Source organism: Triturus cristatus, chromosome 4_2, assembly GCF_964204655.1.
Source record: "Triturus cristatus chromosome 4_2, aTriCri1.1, whole genome shotgun sequence".
Lineage (NCBI taxonomy): Eukaryota > Metazoa > Chordata > Amphibia > Caudata > Salamandridae > Triturus > Triturus cristatus.
Genome location: NC_140586.1, coordinates 286,248,052 through 286,271,081, shown reverse-complemented (window position 1 = coordinate 286,271,081; position 23,030 = coordinate 286,248,052). Strand labels below are relative to the sequence as shown.

The following is a 23,030-nucleotide window of genomic DNA, read 5'->3' as shown; positions in this document are numbered from 1 at the left end:
GTGTGCTGCATCGCCAAATGCGATGCAGCGCGCGCAACGAAATTTGTTTTATTATTTTTTTCCGTAACTTACCTGAAATCGGGCGTATGCCGCATTTTGCAACCCCCCACCCTGCCCCTCCTCTGCGCCACGTCACCGCCCCACTAAAACGCCCTACACGGGCCGTCGCTGAAGCATGGCATTATTTAAGTGGCACATGTCTTCCTCACCCCTTGGCTCATTCATGGGACAATGGGGCACAACAGGTTTGCCTTTGAGTTACCAGTGGGAAAGCCATGCACCATCCAGCCTATAAGGAGACCAGTGGTGTTGTCAAGTGCCAAAAGAGGTTGATTGGGCAAGCAGGTCCCAGCAGGCCTAATACAGCTGAAAGCAGGCAACTTCACAAGTCCAGTCCAGAGTTCAAAAAGGCATGAAATAAACAATGGGAAGGAGAGTGGGCCAAAAGCAAACCAAAACATGGCACCAGGCAACACATAAAAACAAGCATTGGCATAGCCAATAGGTCTCACCTTTGGGACCTTATAAGTATTTAGTTATGCAGTAGAATATCCTTGGCGCAACAACATCAACTGTTGCATGGCTAAACACTTAAAAGGTCCCAAAGGTGAGACCTATTGGCTATGCCAATGCTTGTTTGTACTTGAGTTGTGTTGGTGTAACACAGCGAGGGCAAGGTGATTTTTCACATTTCATTGACATATTAAAGAATTTAAAACCACCTAACTAATATATTACAGTTTGAGCTACATTGACAGTCCATGTTATGTAGATATTTAGCAACATTTCACAAATATAAGCAGTAACTAATTATACTAAACCAGTTTGTTGAATGAACAAATTCAGGACAATGGTGCATGTATATAACTAAAATAGAAATGGAGAGATTTTTGAGAGCTTTATGCTGAGGTAGGATCCCTGAACGGAGAAGCAAGAGGAATGTGGCTGATTAACAAACCAAAGGGATGCGAACAATAATCTTAGGGTATGCTCAAAAAGGCAGTTTTCCACACTTTCTTTATTTCATTGCTGACGGTTGTGGTACTGACTGATGTGGGGATCTTTGCAGTATTGACAGTCACTTGAGTAGACTGATAAACTACCGGGGTATGGAGGATGGTAGACCATCCTCGAGCTGTAGCGACTCCTCTCAGAGAGTGGCATTCGGACAGCCTAATCGCACTGTTATGATGGATGAAAATAAAAGACCAGATTCACTGAATGTTTTATGTTTGCCCGTCTATGACTAAAACTGACATTAACATTTACTGATGTATCAATATATTTAGGTATTTAATGACACTACACTGGTAAAAAAAGAATGTTTACTGAGAACGTACTGATATATTAAGGCGTTCAATTTACTTCCCCCAATATGGTGAGACATTCAGTAATGATGTGCGGTTATTTGGGTAAAGTGCCATTACACTGACAGATTAATATATGTAGATATTTCGTGAGCTATGATGACGTAAATATTTATGATATTTGTATACTTGCAATTAAAATAAACAGCTCTTAAGTCAACCGTGTGGTTGATGAGAAATCTGAAATACCTAATCAAGGGGGAAGCCAAAATACAATGCAAGTATATCTTTCTTTAGTGAATTTATGTTGAAGTCGTTCATATATTGCTCAACACGGAGATCTAATTACCTGAAATCGTCACGGTTTAGGAAGCATACATTTTAAAGGATTAAAAAGTGCAAAAGAATGGTGGGCATGACAATCAAGAGAGAGAGAACAGGAGAGAGAGAGAACGAGGAGGGAACGAGGGAGAACGAGGGCACGAGAGAACGAGGGAACGAGGGCACGAGGGCGAGAGAGAGAGAGAGAGAGAGAGAGAGCCCGGGAGTGAGACACGAATCCAAGCTCTGTTTTTATTACTTTCTGGGAGCGGTCGCGAAAGAAAAGGGGGGGGGGGGGCAGGTGGTGAGCCCGGGAATGGTGCGCGCGCAGTCTGCTCTTTTTAGAAGCACATACTCGTGCTTGTGGCACGCCCCTGCGCCCTCCCGCAAGGTGTATGACGCTACAAGCACGAGTGTGTGCTTCTAAATAGAGCTGAACGACGGCTAAAGGTCTCCTACGCAGTGCATGCGCGCTGGGTAGGCCAGACCTAAAAAAGGACAGAATGTGGGAGTAAGAGCCAACAAAATACCAGAGAATTTAAAAGAACATAAAGGGCCAAATTTATCAATGCTTCGTGCTGGTACAGAGTCATTAAAAATGATGCAAATGAATGCAAAGTGTTGATTTGCTTTTTACTTCACAGCGCAAAACTTCCTAAAACTAATGCAATCTAGCACTACGTTGTGCTAGTTTCCACCAAGGAAGCTTCTCATGTGCGGTACATGGGCATTCCCAAGTTACACCCCCTGCCCCCCATGGTATTTGATGCAAAGAGCCATCTACTAACATTTGTAAACAGGATTTGGTGGCAATAGATATACCGCCTACAGGCAGCACAAAGTAGGAGAAACGGGTCTCTTTCTCCAAACTTTCTTTGCATGTGTGCCATACACTGCGGCACACATGCAGTGGGAAACATTTCAAAGTATATTAGTATTGTGTACTGGAAAAGTACCCCTTCAGTAGAAAAGCTATGCTAGACGTCGTATCTTCTTCCACTCTCAGATAAACAGTTCCATAATTGCAGCATGCTCTGTGGAGATTAAACTTTCTAGGAAACAATGCTCCCAACATTAGGTGACCAAAAACATGATTTTCCATGTACCAAAATTACTAATTAACACAACATTAATGTAATTTGAAATTATATCTATTGACTTTTGCGTCTTATGTCATCAAAGGAAGTTACATGTCTCATCAGGAGCCACCACACTCATACGATACTCCCATTATAAACTGCAGGATGGATTGGCTGGTAACAGATGCATTTCTGGCTACAGTGAGAGGTGCACAGACCTTTCATAGAGACATGTACTGTGCATTTATAAACCTGCTCCTGATTACACACAAGCAATTGGGTTGCCTGCAAAGTATTAATAGTCTGTGGTCCCACATGCAGCTCTGCCAATGTGGCTCAAATTTGAACGCAATGTTGAGAGTATTACGAGTAAGCACAATCTGTTACAGATAATTGTTTTAAAGTGCGTTAGTCTAATTCAAGTGGAAGAGTAGGAATCCTAGCATGAAGATGCTAAATAAAAAAAAAAGTCAAGGATTGGAATATGTGGTCCCACCGAGCCCAATATCTGGCCACCTCCCATTGCCAACAGTGCAGCTGTCATAAGAAGCTACACCAATACGACTCATTCCTGATTAGAAGTACCCTCCGCTCTGCTGGTCCATAGCCAGGACCGTTACAGTAAATTCTACCAATGTGCCTCAATCATGACCTGCATCTCCATCGCCCTGCTTTTAAAAAACTAGTGCACTTATGAGTCAATGTGCCAATGCACATTAATCCTGAAATGCAGTACTGTTAGCCTGCTGTTCCAGGACATAACTTTCACGAGACACTTTGCCAAAGAACTTCAGTTCCATTTGCAACACCACGACAATGCTTTTCAAGGACTAGTATCCTTGTGAGCAAGTCTGCCAATTAATGTGAATCCTGACTTTCAGCACTATTACCATGCTGTTCCGATTCAGGGCCTTGATAAACAGCTGTGCCATGTCACTCAGTGCTGACCTGCAACATAATCACCCTGTTGTTCCAAGAACAAAACCTTTACTAGCACATCTGCCAATGCACCTCACTAATGATTTGTATCCCCTTAAACTGCCATGTCAGTTTAGTACCCTCAGATGAAGGTCTGTAAGTGTGCCTCGATTAAGCTTAGGTAAAGGTAGTCTGCACGTCTGGGAACCTACATGTTCATAAATCTGAAGACTGTCTTCAGTGCAACTTCATTCACAAAGTAGAATCAGCACACCCTCTCCCTCAAACACCTGCTGCACAAAATCATACTGAAGTGAGATGCACCCTCCTTTTCCCATCCTCCCCTCTTCTCATATCTCATCTTCCAATCCTCCTCTCCTTAACAGTCCTCATCATCTTTACTTTCCACATCCTTTATGAATTTCCTCCCCCCCCTGTCTTCCATTATAAGCCTTCTCTGAACACCATGTTCCTCCAGCCCATTCGTCATTTTGCTCAACCAGGGTTAGCTAGATATAGTGCACTAGTACTGTGGTCCAGTGGTTACGGGGATCCACTAAGCTCCAATTATGGCATTAGGTGCAGGCTACCAAGATGTATATCAACCCATTATAATGTTTGCGTCTGATAATTTACCTTTGCCGAAAGAGGAAAAGAAAATGAAGGGGGAGGGTGTAGGATAAATCAAGCCCATTAAGAGCTGAATCCGGAGGGTTCATCAAGAAATGAGGAATTACTGACGGAATTGGTAATTCTTCGTTTTGGGCCAGACTTTCACCCGGAGTATTCTGCTGTTTTTTAGCTGCTGAACTCTGTGGATACTCCGATGGATCTAGTATCTGCTGTTACCAGCCCCAATGGACTTAAGAGGCCACTCGCACTAAGAACCTAGGAGAGGAAGTCAAGCCAACGTCAAAATTACTGAGCCAGTCCATTAAAAGTGGAGACTACTCCAGCAACAGTCCACTGGCCTTGCATTTCAGACCAACCAACTATCCTGGCATATTATATGCCCCTTCAACTCTTCAAAGAGGCCTTCATCAACTGCACAGTGCACACTGCCTGAAAGCGAAAGTAACAAATTGTTACTTTGTTGCTATTAGGCCTGTAAGAAACATGGAGCCTTCGGAAAATATGCTGCACCCAGCAGCTGAATTGAAGACATTCACACGAATGTACTGTGTACTGGGGGCCCTCCTATCAGGGCTAGGAAACAGGGGGGCACCTTCGCACTGTGGGTCTGCGTTATGTTGCTGGTGTAATAGGTGTAGCAACTGCCCGATTTTATGGTACTGAATTTACCAGCCTTGGAAAACAGACAAAGATGGTCCTTCTGAGATTTAAATCAGTGTCCTTCAGGCATTGGTAGAAGATCTGAGTATTGTTGGAAATTGCCATATTTGGCATGGTACCAACCCAAATTCTTGTCTCTTACCCTCTGTAGAACTCTGTGCACTTCTCCCTGCTAACCAGTGGTGAAGAGCCTGTCCTCCTCCTTTCAACATGATGAAAGAGGTATAAAACATCACTAGTGTATGCAACTACAAAGTATCCAAGGCCTGTAAGTTAGAGCGGACAAGTGAACTGTAGCACTCACTGTGCCATCCACTATAGTGGCAATGTAAACATGACTGCAGGCCTGCAACCAGCAGCCTTGCTGTACAGGTTTATACTGCAAATTCTACGTGTCAAAATAACCCCTTTTGACAGGCCTAAACTCTGCTTCTAAATATTAAAAAGACACCAACCCCCTCGGGTACGTGAAGATATTAAGACCTGGTCCCGCATGCCGCTGACTATATATGGTAGATCAGCCATATTTAAGGTGGTCACGCTCCCACGCTTATTATATACGTTGCAGAACCACCCCTATCCGATTTCTCCTCGCTGGTTTCGGCAGGTAAATGCGGCCCTTGGGCAGTTTTAGTGGGATGGGGGTAGGGTACGCGTGGCTTTATGGACGTGCTTCCTATCTACTTATTGTGGGGGGATTGGCTTCACCGGACATCCGGTCATACTATCAAGCATCTCGACTGCTTGTATTGAATGAATGGTGGTATGGCGATCGGGAGGGCCCGGCATATGCAGTAGAGAGGCGGCTCTTGGGAGACCACTCGCTGCACCGGGTATTATATTCGGCACCGCTACGGAGATCTTTGCCTTCCGCAATGAGGGTTGTGTTCCACGTCTGGCGGCAGGCGTTGCATAGGATGGGGTGGTGGAACAAGCTAACGTGGGAGGCCCCCCCTATGGGACAATGGGCGGTTGCCACAACTGGCAGCCTTGCCGGGATTTTGGGGCTGGGACCACATAGGGATATCAGTCCTAGGTGATGTCATGAGGGGTATCGTGTTGAAATCCTTCCAGGACCTTCAAGCATAATTTCATATGCCGAAGTCCCAGTTCTACAAGTACCTGCAATTTCATCATGCTCTGCGGGGCTGGAATCTTTGGCTGAGTTTAGTCCTCTGGAAGCCAAAGTTTTTATGGGCGAACTACCGGATCGTAAGATCAAGAATATATCACACCCTGGTTATTCACTGCTCTTCCAAGCTCTAAAAACTCCAGGAGGATTGGGAGGGAGATCTAGGCCCCTTAGAGGAGGATTGGGTGGAGGCTCTGGCTGCCCCGCGAGGAGCTGCCATAGCGGTGCACCTGCGCCTGATCCAATTTAAGTACCTGCATAGGATTTATTATACACGTACGAGTCTGTGGAGGGCGGGGTTGATTGCCTCCCCTGTGTGTCTTCGATGTGAGCGAGAAGAGGGTACGTTACTACATACGATTTGGCAGTGTCTCTCTTTCTGGAGGGGGGTTTTCAATTGCCTCTCAGAGGTGCTGGGCTGGGATCTTCCCCGCTCGCCGAAGCTAGCGCTCTTAGATGTTAAGGAGGGGATAGGCGGCAATGTCTACAAACGTCACTTGTTGCTGTTGGGTCTGTCATTAGCCAAAAGAGACATAGCAAGGGTGTGGAAGGCATCGGGGCCCCCCTCACTATCTGCCTGGAAGAATGGCCTGGACTTCTGTATGGGCCTAGAGAAACCCATTTTCATTGTCAGGCGGTGCCCCCTCAAACATTTTAAAATACGGAAAAGGTGGGCAGAGTATAGGGGATTGGTCCTGGATCCGGTCCCGTCAGAGAGGGACCCGCGAATGTAGAATGGGGTTCATAGGGGAGGTTTCAGAGAACGGGATGGACGATGGAACCCTGATGGGTATTTCCTATTCTAACATTGGAACGGCTCCGACTGGAGTTAGTGTATGGTGCGATCAGGGGAGGGAGGGGGAGTTTGATTTTGTTTGTAATGCCCTTAATTTTTTCTTGATACTATTTTGCAAAATGTCAAAGTCAATGATAATTGCTTTTGATTCTGAGACTGTCCCTGGGGTACAGGGCCCTGCAATATATGTGCCACTTGACAATAAAAATTTGTTTAAAAAAAAAAAAAAGTAGGACACCAACCCAAGTTTTTTATATCCCCGTAATGCAGGGTTTATGGTATTTACAGTAGGACATGCACAGGTTTAATGCTAAACACGTCCGTACAGTGAAAAAACCTCAAAGCTATTTTTGAAGAAGCAGGGTTAGCAATCTCAGTTTAGGCAACAGCTCCAAATTCATTTTTCGGACTTTTTTGAAATATTTATTACAAGCCAACTTCACAGGTGAAGTCTGATTAGTAGCACGTTTTGGAAAGCGGACAAGTTATTTTTTGACAGCCTGAATCCTCTGAAGTGAAATCTACATTTTGCTCTCCCTCTTGGACCAGCCAGTAATTAGCATTTAAACAGGTGTGAATTTGCTCATATAACACTTGGGGCTTCCACTTTCACAGGCAAAAGTCAGCCAGGCCTTGGGCAGGGCTCACCAGTTGTCTTCACAGCCGGTGAAGACTGATCATAGTGGGCATCTTTTGACATTACAGTATCACAGGTCTGCTAGGTTTACATATAATATTTCAGGTGCAATTTAAAGGTGGGAAATAGAATAACAAAACAATGTGTGCGTATCCGCTGTCTGGCTGCGGAGAGCTCAGCTTTATTATACCAGACTTTTGTCTCCGAGATTGTTGTGGGTAATTGTTGTGGGTAGAGGAACTGCATCAAACTGGATGTTTGCGTTAGCAGTGGGACGATGCTGCAATTACCATAATCCAATCATCCCACACATAAACATTCAGCCCTCAGAGCTTAAGTTTAGTGCGGCCTAAGACATTGTCCATCGTGAAAATGCCAAAAGTGGCTAGGGTTAACTCAGGGAACTTTTACATCATTGGTTAGGGCACCCCCAGGGGTCATTCCCACCCACTAGCTCATGCCAGGCATAAATGTGACATCTCTTGGGAATCACTTCAGAATCCTACTGGAGCTATGCAAGATCAGAGGAAGACTGAATCTGCTGTCTGAGACCTAAAGGGGAGCCTTGAAGACTGGATATGCTCTCCCTCTAGGACCCAGAATAAAAAAGTTGTCTCCAATGGTCATAAATCGGACCTTCCTCTTCGAGCTATAGGAACCCAACAAGCTACAAAAGGCCTTTTCCTGCAATTGTCTAGCAGACCAGTGGCAACTGGACCTGGACTGGACCCTACTGTTGACCTCTGCCTGTCAACCTGTGGGTCTCAATGTGCCTCCACTGAGGTCCTGGGGATCTTTAGAAATGTACTCCTGCAGTGAATTGGGACTTAAAGATCCAAAGTCAGAAGGTAAAGTCTTTGACCAGGGGAACCTGGTTGGGGAATCTGACCCACACTCCATTGCTATCGGCGTTAAATTGTGCCCAGGTCCTTTTCTAATGTGACATTTGACTATCATTGCCACTTTGTGCTTCTTGGTGCCATTTCTACACTTAAAAATGCACATCACCAGCTCCCTTATTGAATCTTCGTCATTTCGGTGTCATTTTGTTTATTACACTTTACTGTATCATTCTAATTTGTTTCTGGACTTTTAAAGTTCTGCATTTCGACTTTACTACCATCTTAGTACTGCATATATACCTTACACATTGCCTCCAAGTTAAGCCTGCCTGTTTCATGCCAAAGCTACCATAGGGTTGATCTCAGGTGACTGAGGGTTACAAGGGACACAGCGATTCTGGTTAGTACACAAGATGGATATCTACCTACCCCCCCCCCCCCCCCCTAAACTTGCTGAGCTATCTTACTAGTCACATATAGTGTCTTCGTGTTTTAAAAAGTATTCACTCAACTCAAGTTACTCTTTGTATTTAACCTTGAAGGGTGAAAGGCTAAGATTTACCTGCCAGGTATGAGAAATGTGATCTGCAAGCTACACACAGATCACTGTAGAGGGAAATCAACCACTTACTTTCACTTCCTAAAAAACAATGTGTGATAGCTATTATGGAATGATTTACAAATGAACCAGTCGGTCAGTGCTATATGTTAGCAAAACAAGCTAAAATCTCTGAAACGAATCATTATGTGTAGTTCCTTTTAAGAAACATGAGTGGTTGCAGCATAGGAGATGCAGCAAAGTTACAGACCTTTAAATATGGACTGTGTTTCAAACCATGTTTTAAGCGCCACAGACAAGCTACATAAAATTGCACTATACTGTGAAAATAGCTTTTAAGCATCCACTCCAATCATAAAGTGTTACTGTAAAGCTCAGATTCTACTTGAGGCCCAATGCCTAAGGGATGATCAGGGAGACCACCCTCAGTCTCATATTTTGCACTTTAAATTTTTTGATCCTTGGGTAGATCACTTCATGTGACTGCCACCGTTCATTTACTTGCCATAACTGCGAGCAATTACTAAGTGCTATATAAGTGCCTGGATAGTTACGTCTTACAACGTGATATACTGCGGGAAGTCTTGTCAGATTCAAAATGTTATGGGCAAGTTTAGCGAATGCATACAGAAGTTGGTTTTTCACCCATAAAAGATCAGGAAATGGGCGTTGCAGGTCTTCAACAGCCTATAAGTTTGAGTACACCCACCAACGTAGATTACCAAGGGTATTCACCAACTTCTCTCCAACACTTTTGTATCCTGGAAAAAAGACGTAGATGACTCCTGATAAGGCAGGGGTAAAATTTGACTTTCTTTAATAATGGGGGCGAAATTGTTTTTTCACTGATTCTCAATCATCATCATTATTGGTATTTGTATTATCTTTATTATTTTGGCATGCATTACACACTTTTAATCAATGATGATTTGTCAAAATGGCATTTAAAGGTATCCTCAAGTTGCAAATATCTTTTGGGAACATTTACATTGAAAACCAGAAAACTACCCAATAGATTAACGAAATTGGCTTAAACTTTTCTGTTTTTTTGCCCAAACTCACAAATATCTTTCGGATCCATGGTTTGGTTACAAAAAAAACAAGCAGCTATCTTGGTTCTTTATGTAGTTGCATAAAGTAAAGGAGCATTCTCGGAGAGTGTTAAATAGTGATAAAACATGACATTTCGCCAACAAGTGTATAAACTTTTATATTGGACTCACTGTCATTAAAGCAAGCGGAGCTTACAACCCATGCTTATCCATCACCCAACAGTAAAGGCTCTGTGATAAACATATATATAATTCTGAACATCTTATACATAGTGATGCATAACTTCTAGAAGGACACAATTATGTTGTCCTGTGAACAAAATATAAATGCAGACTTCTTGGGCGCTATGCTTGATGGTATCCAAATAACTGCAGGCTTGCGAAAACAAAATTGCATAAACCCTACATTTTTTAGATGATAGTTTTCCTACTTTTCCATTGGGCAGCTAAGTAGGTTTGCCCTCGTCACCAGTCGGCTGGAATTCGGAGGTGCACTCTATACCGGATCCCCACCCAACTTCTCAAGAGACTCCAGACCATACAGAATGAAGTGACCAGACTCCTCCTCAACGTCCCCAAACGGACCCACATCATATCCCTCCCCCCTTTCAGGAACCTTCACTGGTTCCAGTCCAGAAGAGACGACAGTTCAAGATGCTGACATATGCCTATAAGGCCCTCCAAGACCAGGGACCAGCATACATTATCCACTGTCTGAACATACATTAACCCGCCAGACAACTGTGCTCCACCTCCCTCACACACGTTCCCTGCATCTGCCAAAGCTACAGTGGAGGTCGTTCATTCTCCTAGCTCACCGCCAAATCATGGAACGACCTACCCCTCCACCTACGAATGTCACTCTCACTTGCGAATTTCAGAAGGGGATTCAAGACATGGCTTTTCGATTGAGACCAGCAAGACCGCAGCACCTGGATACCCTTAGGGGTGAATAGCTGTGCTCTACAAGTACAGATTGGTTGATTAGTGGGTTAAAGGACACAGGCTACATTAATGTAGAGTCAAGATTTTAGAAATGTAAATTGACTCAGTTCTGCACCCAAAGGTTTTTTGGGCTAGGCCTCAGGAGGTTAGTAACATTTGATTTATTGCCAATTGTGCTTAAACCTATACTGCCGTCAGAAACCCAAGATGGATTTGGTCATAATCACACCCCAGCTGTAAACTTTATGTGCCACATACACTAATGGATGGTCTTGTTTTGCCAGAAAGCTTCCTCTTGCCAGTCTTCTCTCATGGTATGTTAGCAGCACTGCTTACAATGTTTCGGTTTCTTGATTAATTTTATATTATTGCCCGAGTCTTACTTCAGAGAGCAGCAAAATCGTATGCAGACATTTATGGTAGCAGGAGGGAGCTGTAATTTAAACTGCTAAGTTTGTAAGCTTCTTGAAACCAGGATGGGTTGTGGAGCGGATATTCTCAAAAAAGGTTTAAATAGGATAACCTCTGTTTTGTCAGTTTAATTTTAAGACAATGTTTGCTCGTCCAAATTCCTATTGCTCTCATGCAGCTGTGTAAATTAGAACTTATATTGTCTGAATTATTGGATGAGGACACCACGATAAAAGTGTGTCATCTGTATAGGAGGTGGGCGAGCTCGAAGGATCTTATGAGAGGCTAGTTCAGAGATGTACAAGTTGAAAAGTAGAGGACTAAGTTAGGACCCTTGCTGGACCCCACAACGAAGGGCAAAAAGACTGGAGGTGTAGTTATCCAGCATCACAACATATTCTCTAATATTTAAAAAGGATTCTAAGAGGGTTAGAGATTTACTTTGATACCCAAGGATTCCAGTCGATGGATTAAGGTGGTATGGTTCACCGTACCGAAAGCCGCTGATAGATCTAATAGGATGAGGGCTACAGGGTCTCCCTCATCCAGAGCAGCTAACTCAGTGGCTTTAATCAGTGTGGTCTCTGAACTGTGTCCAAGTCTAAACCCAAATTGAGAGGGGTCTAGTAGTTGGCTTGACTGTACAAATTGGGTAAGTTGAGCGTTCATAATTTTCTCAGTGACCTATGCTGGATAAGATAGTCAGGATATCAGACGATAGTTAACTGGAGAGTCGGTAATGAGTTTAGGTTTCTTCAGAAGTGAAATAATTGAAGCCACCTTCCTGAATGAGGGGAATATACCAGAGGTGAAAATAGGAGTTAAAAATGTTAGTCAGTAGTGGGGCAATGAGACCTGAAATACATTTAAGCACTGAGCGGTTAGTGCTTTTATTTTTTGGAGGTTTGAAAAGTTTATTAATCACTTGAACGAGTTCCCAAATGAAATGCTTTGATGTTTATTTGTTTTGTGAAAAATGCATTTTTTTCTTTAATAATGAGGCTTTTATACTTTGAGTTTATACAGTTCTTTCTCATAGACATCATATTCAGACCTCCATTTATTTTGTCTCCTGCAAATTTGTTTTTCAATTTTGAGGGCTTCAGAGAACCATGGGGCAGAGGGTTCATTTCTCAGTGATTTGACTCTTAGTGGGCCACTTTATTGATAGCAGTAATTAGCCACTTAGTGTAGTCTGATGGGTCATGCTCGGGATCGTGGATGAGTTAGCGAAGAGAGTCAGTAAGCTAAAAAGCCAGTTCCTTGTACTTATTATTCCATGCATGATAGCTCAAGGGGCTGAGAACCTCTACAATATTGAGTTAATGGAGGTGAGGTAAGATCAATGAGGATAGCAGTGTGATCGGTCCAGGAGATGGGGAGAGTGTCTTTAACTTTGACAAGGAGATTGTTCGAAAAAATGGCATCTAAGGTGTGCCAGGTTACGTGGGCAGCCTGACTTACCAGTTGGGGGGAGGCCCACAGCATTCATAGTTTCTAGGAGGGCGACTGTCTCTTTGCCCTCGAGTAGGTCAAGGTGAAAGTTAAAATTTCCTAAACCGTAAAATCTCTGCAGGTGAGCCCAACCTCGAGAAGTGAGCTTATGGACTTGAGAAAATTGGTCCTTGGATTAGGGGGGGTGATAAATGAGTAATACTTTGAAGGATACGTTTTTAGTTAACTCCAAACAAAAGGAAAGAGCCTCACAGTCTTGGTTAGAAGATGGATTGAATCTGGCTTTAAAGCTATCTTTATAAATGATTCAGATCCTTCCACCCCTTTTGGACGGTCTTCAAGTTTGAAAAATAAGAAACCCGAGGTGGGGGTCATTAATAAGGTCAGGGATAGATAAATCGTTGGTCCACGTTACAGTGATGAAAATGATGCCCAGCTGATGGCCTTCAATATGTTCTGCTAGTTTGAATGCGTGTTTGACTAAAGAGCGCACATTTATGAGTGTACACTTCGCTAACAGCAGCGGTCAATGCTGGGAGTTCAATGAGGCAAGTGAATGGGATTTCCTGGACAGCACTAGTGCAGTAAGATTGAACCTACATTTCCTGCAATGGCTATCAATCTCCGAACAGAGGCTGAGGAGATCAATACAAGTACAGCTATAAATGGGAGGTTTAAGGTAAAGCAGATCCTTACTTGAATAGGTGATTGTGCTGGTCGATTCTGTGGCTTAACCAGCAGGTGTTCCGGCACGCGGCGCGAACGTGCCAGTCTGAGTACTAAATAGCCCTCCCTATGAGGAGTGGTGCAGCTAGAAAGCCGGCACCAGGGCACTAACCCTAACAAGCATTGGTATAGTCAATAGGTCTCGCTTTTGGGACCTTATAAGTATTTAGGTATGCAGCACAATACCCCTGGTGCAACAACATCAACTGTTGCATGGCTAAACACTTATAAGGTCCCAAAAGCGAGACCTATTGGCTATGCCAATGCTTGTTTTTTTAGTTGTATGAGGGAAATATCAGCTTAGTGATCCATGAATGGTCAGCAATTCAATGGTGATAAAACTAAAATTTTGTGCAATCCTTGAGAGAGCTTCCTTCTGGTGTTTAGCCAATATTGGGAACTTTGGCTTTTGGGCGAATGAAGATCTGCCACTAATAAGTAAAGTAAATAAGGTGTCATCCTCTTGCTTCTCCATATTGAGTGATACAAAAAATTCTACCACTTCTTCCGGCTCAGACGCGACCTCTGGTAGTACAGTTCACCATCTTAAGTAAGCTAGACTATTGTTTCGCACTTTGTTTTAGGTTCTCCAGATTATATTTTGAAGCAGCATTATAGAATTCAAACTGCTGCTGCCAGATTAGCATTACAATGTCCAAGTCACTCCTCTGCATCGGAGGCCTGAAGACACTGCATTGGTTGCCTCTTTCAACAAGCAAAAAGTGGGATAAGGGAGGGGGTGGCAAATGGTGTGCACTTTCGCGGCCGCTTTGATGTTCAGTGGCCGCGCGTCTCACTGAGAACATCAAAGCAGCCGCGAAATGATCACGCAGGCTGCCAAATGGTGCGCGCGCCCGGCGCACATGCACTGTAGTTGGCGGCCTGAAAGCACTAGTTTGCACTTTCAAATCCCCCATTTACAAAAGCTCTCGCGAGAGCAGCGCTAAAGCGCTGGCTCAGGCGAGACCTAAGAACCAGTTGGCGAAATGACAGAGGAATAATCCAAGGCTGAGACACCCCGCTATCCCTATACATGCACCCCAGTAAGAGATAGTTTTTGGAAACACAAATTAAAAAACTTTAAAAGGTGAGAACATTAAAAGAATAAAAAGCGGGTTGACCTATTCAAATATAGCGCCCTTAGTCAGGAGCCAGGCAAGGTTGTGAATCATCAAGCTTGGGCTGTACAAAACCCCTTGAAAAATATATAAAATACAATGCGTGGAAGAGCCAGAGTTTCAACAGTATTAGACCACTCTGTGCAGTCGGGTTTACTCATTTACAATTTGAAGCAGAACTATAAAAGAAAATATGGCAAAGGAACGGCAAGGCATTACTTCAGAAACTGAAGAAACAGAGCAATTGTATATCCTTTCCTCCACTATAATCTAAACTCGATATATTGAAAGTGCTGTAATATTCAGAGCTAGCCTACTCAGCTGATTCATAAACAGGGCCTTTGCATATAAAAAGCCTGAATGTTCAAATATCTGAGGTCGACAGAGCCCTGGTATGTTCACAGTCCTGTATAATCTGAAAAGTATTTGATCAGAGTTTTGTCAGAATCCAAACCCTGACCAAATAAGAGTCTAACCTTCACCTCATCACACGGCACCAAACAGAACAAAGGTGTTTCTTTCCACAATAGGTAGATTTTATTTTTTAACATCTAGTACTCTGAGCAAGTACGAACTATACCCCTGAATAAAGCATTATACTTTGTTTCTAAGCAACGGCCAACAATTTTCATAGAGCAATCTGGAATGTCCTAATTGAAACAAAGTACATTTTGGGACGATTTTAGAAGCTTCCATACTCTCTGAACGCTAACGGTTGTCTAAAGAATATGCATGCAGTAGACTACTTTACATCTTGCAGACTCTTTCCGTTTTCATACCTTTACTTAACAAGCATTGGCATAGCCAATAGGTCTCGTCTTTGGGACCTTATAAGTATTCAATTATGCAGCACAATATCCTTGGTGCAACATCAACTGCTGCATGGCTAAACACTTCCAATATCCCAAAGGTGAGACCCATTGGCTATGCCAATGCTTGTTTTAGAGGATTTTATTATGTACGTTTAGCCATACTCTGGCTAAAATTAAGCCCCTTCTGTAACAGTGTGGTAAAGGTCTTGCAGTAGAAAGGACAGGCTTAGGGGAGATGGGAGTGTTAGCAAGTGATCGTAAACAAAAGTCTCCGCTGAGGGGAAACAGGAATAAAGGAGGAGGGCTACGTCTGGCTTTTGCCACACTGGCGCTGCTGGTCTGTTTCCTGCTGACCCTTCTAACCTCAGCATTCTAATGTAACTGCAGGGAAGCGGCGCTTTCTGCATGTTTGCACTTGATGCAGTATTCTATTTTTATCAAGTTTTAAATAGTGCAAACTCAACACAAACGTATTGGAGCCCTTCTATAAGTACCAGTTACGTAACACAAGGAAGCATTTCTTTTGGGTAGGCATGGGCGACTAAGGAATTTATATGCAAATTCTTAAAACTGTTTTTTATGTCTCGCCTAAGATAGAGAGCTTAAGATAGAAATGCGTGCCCGTTTTACTCCAACTCAAACACGTTGCAGCAAGATTAAAAATATTAAAAATTGTCTAAACGCTTCAGATGGGCAAATGTTTTATACACGAATCTGCACGCTCACAGGAAAGCGAGGGACAAAATTATAAAGTCCCAAAGCAAAAACCACAAATAAGATAATAAAATTATGCTAAAAGAAACAAGACATACCCCGTTCCTCCATGTTGAATTTTAACACGGTTTTATTTTCTTTAAAGCATAATGTATACATAACTCCCCGAGACTTTTACAAACACGACAGCACAAAGCAATGCCTCCAACTTAAAAAAAAAATGTTTTTTTTTGTTAAAGGGTTGTTTAACTGCTGTCTTGCAGTTGAAGATTTATTTAAACCACAGCTTTGGCATTGTTTCAAAGTTCCATTAATGTTTCAAAAGTGCTTAAAACTAAAAATGCATGAGTATGCATTTTATGCTAAATAGCAAAAGTACATTTAAGCATTGCTAGTAAATTATGTCGATGTTGCCTTGTCCTGTGGGGGGGGGGGGGGGGGGAAATAAAAAAAATAAAAAATAAAACGAGAGAAAGCGAGAGACAGAGTGCGAGCAAAAGAAAGAGTGAATGAGGGGGAGAATAAAAAAAAAAGAAATAGTGAGAGTGCAAGCAAAAGACAGTGAATGGGGGAAACAAAAAAATAAAGCGAGAAAGCAAGGGAGTGCATGAGGGAATGACTAATGCTAAAAGTTTAACAGCAGCTGGTTTCTGTAGAGAGCGGTGCATAAGGGAATGACTAATGCAGCTGTTTTCAAGCACTCGCCTTGTGGGAGCGAGGAACAGAAAATTAGCATGCGCGCTGCTGCTCGCTCCCGCAAGGTGGATGCTGCCACAAGCACGAGTGTGTGATTGAAAATGAGCAGAGCGACGGCTAAAGGCCCTCCTATGTAGCGCATAAGCGCTGCGTAGGCGAGACCTAAAAATCGAAAAAACTGTTGCGCACACAGAACAAAGAATTTTAAAAAGTATATTTCAGAATGGTGGGAGAAGATATCTGCCTTAAATGGCAACTCTTTTACCAAGTCAGAGTTTTTCATTGCAAGCATGACTGTTCTTGAGAATTACTGATGTGCCATTTAGCATACACTTAAGGTGAACCACCAAAGGGGACCCTGGGTCAGTGTGGTATCTGTCAGAAAGTTTGGGAGAGGAGAAACGGGCATCTAATCATTTGCATACATTGCAGGGAAATCAAAAATATGAAGAATCATAAGAGAATGACCATCCCTGATCAAAACAGCAGCATGTCAGAGACCAAACATACACACTGCATTTTGCGCTCAGCACCAACAAAAGAGATGAAGTACCCAAATCAATCGGCCCTTCTCGCAGCCCGTCCAGCTCGTATAGTCTGCCATACACAGGAACGTAGCTTACAAAGTGGAAGGCATCTTCGTCTTTAGCAGAAGGCTTGGCATCAAACTCGAACATCTGTTGCCTGCAATAGGTGAAAATGTAAATCAGATTTCAACACTTCACCTGCTTAACAGGTGAGCAAAATTAAAAAAAATCCCTTTATGCAAAATGTATGCACAACATGGAAATTTTACAGTATACTCCCAGGTCAGATTTAGCACATTCACTGCAGAGATTCTCCTCTTATGAGAAACACAGCAAACATTAATCATGGCAGATAACAATAATAGGAGCTTGCTATGCATCACTGGGCACTAAAAGGAAAGTACTCTACTCCCACTGACTCAGATAACTTGTTGAGAACATGTAGAAAAATCTGTTATTTTCATGTTTATCTACTCTAAAATATGTCAAACCATTGAACAGCAAACCTCCACCCCGACGAAGAGGTCTCCAGGCAGGGAGCAGCTAAACCAGAGAAGACAAAAGGGTCTAGTGGCTAGGTTGGTGGCTTTGAAATAAGCAGATCTCAAATCTAGATCTTAGTTCTAAATCTCAGCTAAACCACTGTACCATTTGGTGCGACCAGGGTGAAATCTCAATCTTCCTTTGCAACAGCTCTATTGCCTTTGTAAGGTCAAGGTCTTAGAAAACGGCCAAAAAGAAGTATGTAGCACTATCGATTAAAAAAAATAAATAAATGAAAAAAAAAGGTATATATATATCATCTCCTTATTATATATGTGTTTAACAACTCTGCCAAGTCATGAGCTCCAGAACCCTAACTGTAGGGCAGCAGGGCTATTTAGAGAGGCAATGAGTGAACCCAACCTTCCCCAACTGGTAGTGGGTGCGGCTCATAGCGGAGGTCATACACTAGAGCTAATATTCTCTACCCCTCCCTTACGGTAAGTTCACCTTTCCATTAGTCTGGACAGATCATTTTCTTGTGCCCCTTCATGTATCCCTTCCTCCTACCAGATTTTGCCCTACTAAGCCCAAGAGTATCTCCAGGCCGTGGAGGACTATCCCCAAGGCCAAGCTATTAAATATGCTCTCCCAGATTGAGGGGGATCACCTCAGAGGGAATGGAGATCACCATCACCTACTTCAACTCCCCCCTAGTATAAGGATTTGAGAAACTGGACCCCCTCAAATCACATTCTTGAAAAAGATCCGCACTCTCAGCTAACTGGTCTACGCCTGGTCTTCAGGAAGAAAGACTCAAATGCAAACAAGTCAAAAGAAGGTGGCGTAGGAACTATGACTGAGGAAAAGTGGGCTTCTAGCACTGCCCTCAAACAGTTTTAGAGAAATATTTTTATTAAATCAAAAACTGCTTTTTTTTCCCCTTTGCAAATTGCAGCCGCTGACGACACCCCAGAACGATTTTTCAATTGTCAAACTTTTTTCGCAGCCTGAGGCTTTCAAACAAGAGTGTACGTACATTCCAATCCCTGGTTGAGGATCTTTCCTCATTTTTCCACTTGAAAGTGGAAAACATCTATTTCAATTTAAACAATCTGTCTGACACTCCCACCCCAAAGTCAACTCCCATCACTGCCGCAGCCACGACCGTGGTATGGCTTGAGTCTTTCAAACCAATTCCACTGCCAGACACGGAGAACATTATTCATAACATCAAATCTAGCTCATCATTCTCCCTCTATGCTTTCTTTCCAAGGCAGCCTCTGGCATTAGCCCACAAAGTAATGCACTCTATAACCTGTCGTTTGAGAGCTGCATGGTGCCGTTAAGCTGGAAAAAAGCACTGGTCATCCCATTATTTAAGAAGAAAAAAAAAAGCGTACGGCGACCCGTGCAGCCCGAGCAATTTATAGGCCCATCTCTCTCCTTCCACACCTTGGCAAGATGCTAAAATCACTGGTTAACGTCAGTCCACCAGTTATGTGGAACCGAACAAGATCCTACATTCCACCCAGTCGGGCTTCAGTGCTGGTTTCAAAACGGAATTAGCCTTTATGGAAGTCACAGAATACATCAGGGGCAACCTCGACTCTGGGGCAGGAGGTGTGGTCATCCTGTTAGATCTTTCCATCGCCTTAGACACCGTGTTGCGCCGGGATCCTCCTTCAAAGGCTGGAGCAGGAAGGAGTTATAGGCCGTGCTCTGAAATGGCTTTGTTCCTTCCTAACACACAGCAAACAGGCGGTCTTCCTGTCACCCTTTAACTCCCAGTCCCTTGGGCCATTAGATGAATTGTTTTCAGGGCTCATCATTGAGTCCAACCCTATTTAACATTTATTTGGCTTCATTAGCCCCTATCACACAACGTTGGGGTATCGTCTCCTACGCAGATGATACTCAGCTTATGCTATAGTTCCATCAGCTTAAAGGCAGGGTAATTGGAAATTTTCAGGGCTGTCTTGCATCCATTGCTCAATGGATGAACAGCCGTTTACACCTCAACTCTGACAAAACTATTTGGCTCCACCTCTCCTCTTGACGCACGTCTCTGGCCATCCAACTTAGGGGCCTGACCCCACCCCAGAAATCTGGGCGTCTTTATGGACACTGTGCTTTCCTACAAACTCCACTTCAAAGTCACCGTTGCCACATTCTTTGGACTACTAAAATCCCCAAGAAAGCTTCTAAAAAAAATCTTCCCCTAGACACTAATCACCTTCAGTTTGGACTACGCCAACGTACTCCATCTAAGTGTCCCCAGAACCTATCACGACTACAACGGATTCAAAATACCGCAGCTAGGCTCATCCCAAATATCCCCAAACACCAGCCTATTAGACAAGGGCTAAAAGATTTGCACTGCTTCCTATCAAGTCAAGGATAGAATTCAAAACTCATGAAAACTCACATAACCTTCCAACTAAAGGGCCCTAGCTACATCCAAGACCAGCTTGAACATTACGCCCATGCTAGGACACTTTGCTCTTCCAATCTCAGTTTATTAGGTGTCCCCAGATTTTGAAAAGCCAGAACTGGGGCAGATGCTTCTCTGTCGTGGATCCCGGATTCTGAAAGGCTTCCTCCCTCCCTGCGCGCCATCTCTAGCAAAAGCCTGTTCAAGCCACAATTGAAAACAGTTATTTGGGGAGCTATATTCTTCGATCCTATCCGATTTGATTTATGCAAGCGCAAGGACGCTTCTTCTGAAGCAGCAGATGCAATTCATAAATATCTATTCATTCATAGATAGATCTCACACAGTATTCCGGCATTGGCTGTTGCACATCAATAAGAACAATTGTTACTTACCTGTAAACAGGTGGTTCTCCAGTATTGGTGTCTTTCATAGATTCACATGCTTGAATATTCCCCGTCGTCGGAGTGGGAGTCCCACGGTAAATAAAATAGCAATATATACATATATATATGTAGTAAAATATATACATAAGTAATCATATAATTAGTGCATATAGGTGTAAAACACACATAGTGTACCTATAAGAGAAAAACTCCATAGGAATACAATGGAGAGAGACAAAAGACCTTTGTAGTCTATCTCTGTCATTATGTAAGTCCGAACTCCAGCCAATCAGGCGTCAGCCCCTCTCTAGAACCTTCTCCTCAGAGCTTCTCACCTCAGATTTTCGTAGCACAAGAGTGACTGTAAAGTGCATGAGGAGAAGAGAGCCTCTGAAGGGAGGAGGGAGGGTCGCATGTGAATCTATGAAAGACACCAATACTGGAGAACCACCTGTTTACAGGTAAGTAACAATTGTTCTTCTCCAGTATTAGGGTGTCTTTCATAGATTCACATGCTTGAATATAGAATAGCTAGCAGTAACAATCACCATTGTTTCCATGCCAAATAGATTCAACATATATAGATAATCAATCTTCTTATGCATAAAAACAGTATTGAACAACTGTAACATTGTAAATGCATAATATATATGGAAACAATATGGAGGCGGGAGGAAGAGGCTCACCTTACTTAAAAAGATTGCGCAGCACTGCCTGTCCCACCGCAGCATCCTCCTCGCTTAAAGTTGCTAAGCAGTAGTGCTTAGTAAACGTGTGTCTGGTCGACCACGTAGCTGCTCTGCAGATGTGTTGCAAAGATACTCCAGCAAATAAGGCAGTAGATGATGACACTGCCCTAGTGGAGTGTGCCCTCACTGGAGACTGCAGAGGTTTATTTGCCCTTTGGTGGCAGAAGACAATAGCTGCCGAGATCCAGCGTGCAATCGTTGGTTTAGTAACCTGACGTCCTTTATGACAGCGTCCATAAGCTATAAAAAGTTGATCGGATTTCCTGAAAGAAGCTGTCTTACTGATGTAGAACTTAAGACACCGCTTGACGTCCAAAGAATGTAATCTTTGTTCTGCAGGTGTCTGAGGATTGGCAAAAAAGGTCTTTAATATTACTGGCTCATTAATGTGAAAGTCAGTAGGCACCTTGGGTAGAAATGATGGATTGGTGCGTAACACTGCAGCATCCGGTTTGAACTGCAGGAACGGAGGTTTGATGGTAAAAGCATGGATGTCACTGACACGACGAGAAGACGTTAGTGCCAGAAGTAGAGCTACTTTCCAAGTGAGATATTTTAGGTCGGCCTTGTGAATGGGCTCAAACGGAGGTCTCATCAATTGTGCCAACACAACGTTGAGGTGCCACAACGGAGGAGGACGCCGAACTGGCGGAAATTTCCGGAATAGGCCCTTAAAGAATTGGCGGATTATTCTTGAGGAACAAAGGGAACTTGATCCATCTTGCCGGAAACGGGAAATGGCTGCTAGAAAAACCCTTAGGGTTGCATGCGACAGTCCAGAACTGGCTAGGTGCAAGAAGAATGGTAGCAATTGCTCTGCCGTGGAATGTATCGGATGAACTCCGTTAGCAGCACACCAATGGCAGAATCGTTTCCATTTAAACTTGTACGTTCTGATTGTAGAAGGTGCTCTAGCCTGGGCCAAAATATCCCTACAATCCTGGGGGATGTCTAGGTGGGCGAACTCATGGTGTTCAGGTTCCATGCTGATAAGCTCAGTGAGGAGGGATTTGGATGACAAATTCTCCCTTCGCTCATGGTAAGCAGATCCGTCCGATGTTGCAGGAGGATTGGCTGGCATTGGGACAGGAGGAGCAGTTCTGAGAACCACGCTTGCCGTGGCCAGCGCGGGGCTATTAGGATCAGGTGGCAAGGCTGTCTCCTCATCTTCCAAAGAACCCGAGGTATGAGGGGTATTGGAGGAAAGGCGTACGCAAATAGATTGCACCAGTTTATCAAAAGGGCATTCCCTTGTGATTGCTTGTGGGGATGCCAGCTTGCGTAATTTCGGCATTTCCGGTTCTCCGGCGTGGCAAAGAGATCGAGTTGCGGACGGCCCCATCGTTGGAATATCCTCTCTAGAGTGGGTTGGTGTAACTCCCACTCGTGGGTCGACGAGGAGGACCTGCTCAGGGAATCCGCTAGGACATTGGATACTCCTGGCAGGTGGACTGCCGTAAGCAAGATCTGATGACTGAGAGACCAGTCCCAAATTCTTTGAGCTAGCCTGGAGAGACTTGGGGATCTTGTTCCGCCCTGTTTGTTGACATAGTGCATACAGGTTGTGTTGTCTGTCTGTATTAGCACTGACTCTCCTTGGAGCAAAGGCAGAAACGATTTTAGAGCCAGAAAAATCGC

The 23,030-nt window shown here is 43.5% G+C and overlaps 1 protein-coding gene across 4 annotated transcripts in view; it reads right to left on the bottom strand.

Annotated features, from left to right (window-relative positions):
* Positions 1–23,030, bottom strand: part of UCHL5 (ubiquitin C-terminal hydrolase L5) — a 161,420-nt gene that overhangs the window by 58,049 nt on the left and 80,341 nt on the right. For all 4 annotated transcript variants that reach the window (XM_085601536.1, XM_085601537.1, XM_085601535.1 and 1 more), the window contains one exon: positions 17,367–17,497. In XM_085601536.1, coding sequence (XP_085457662.1) covers positions 17,367–17,497 — 131 coding nt within the window. The remainder of the gene's footprint in view (positions 1–17,366; positions 17,498–23,030) is intronic.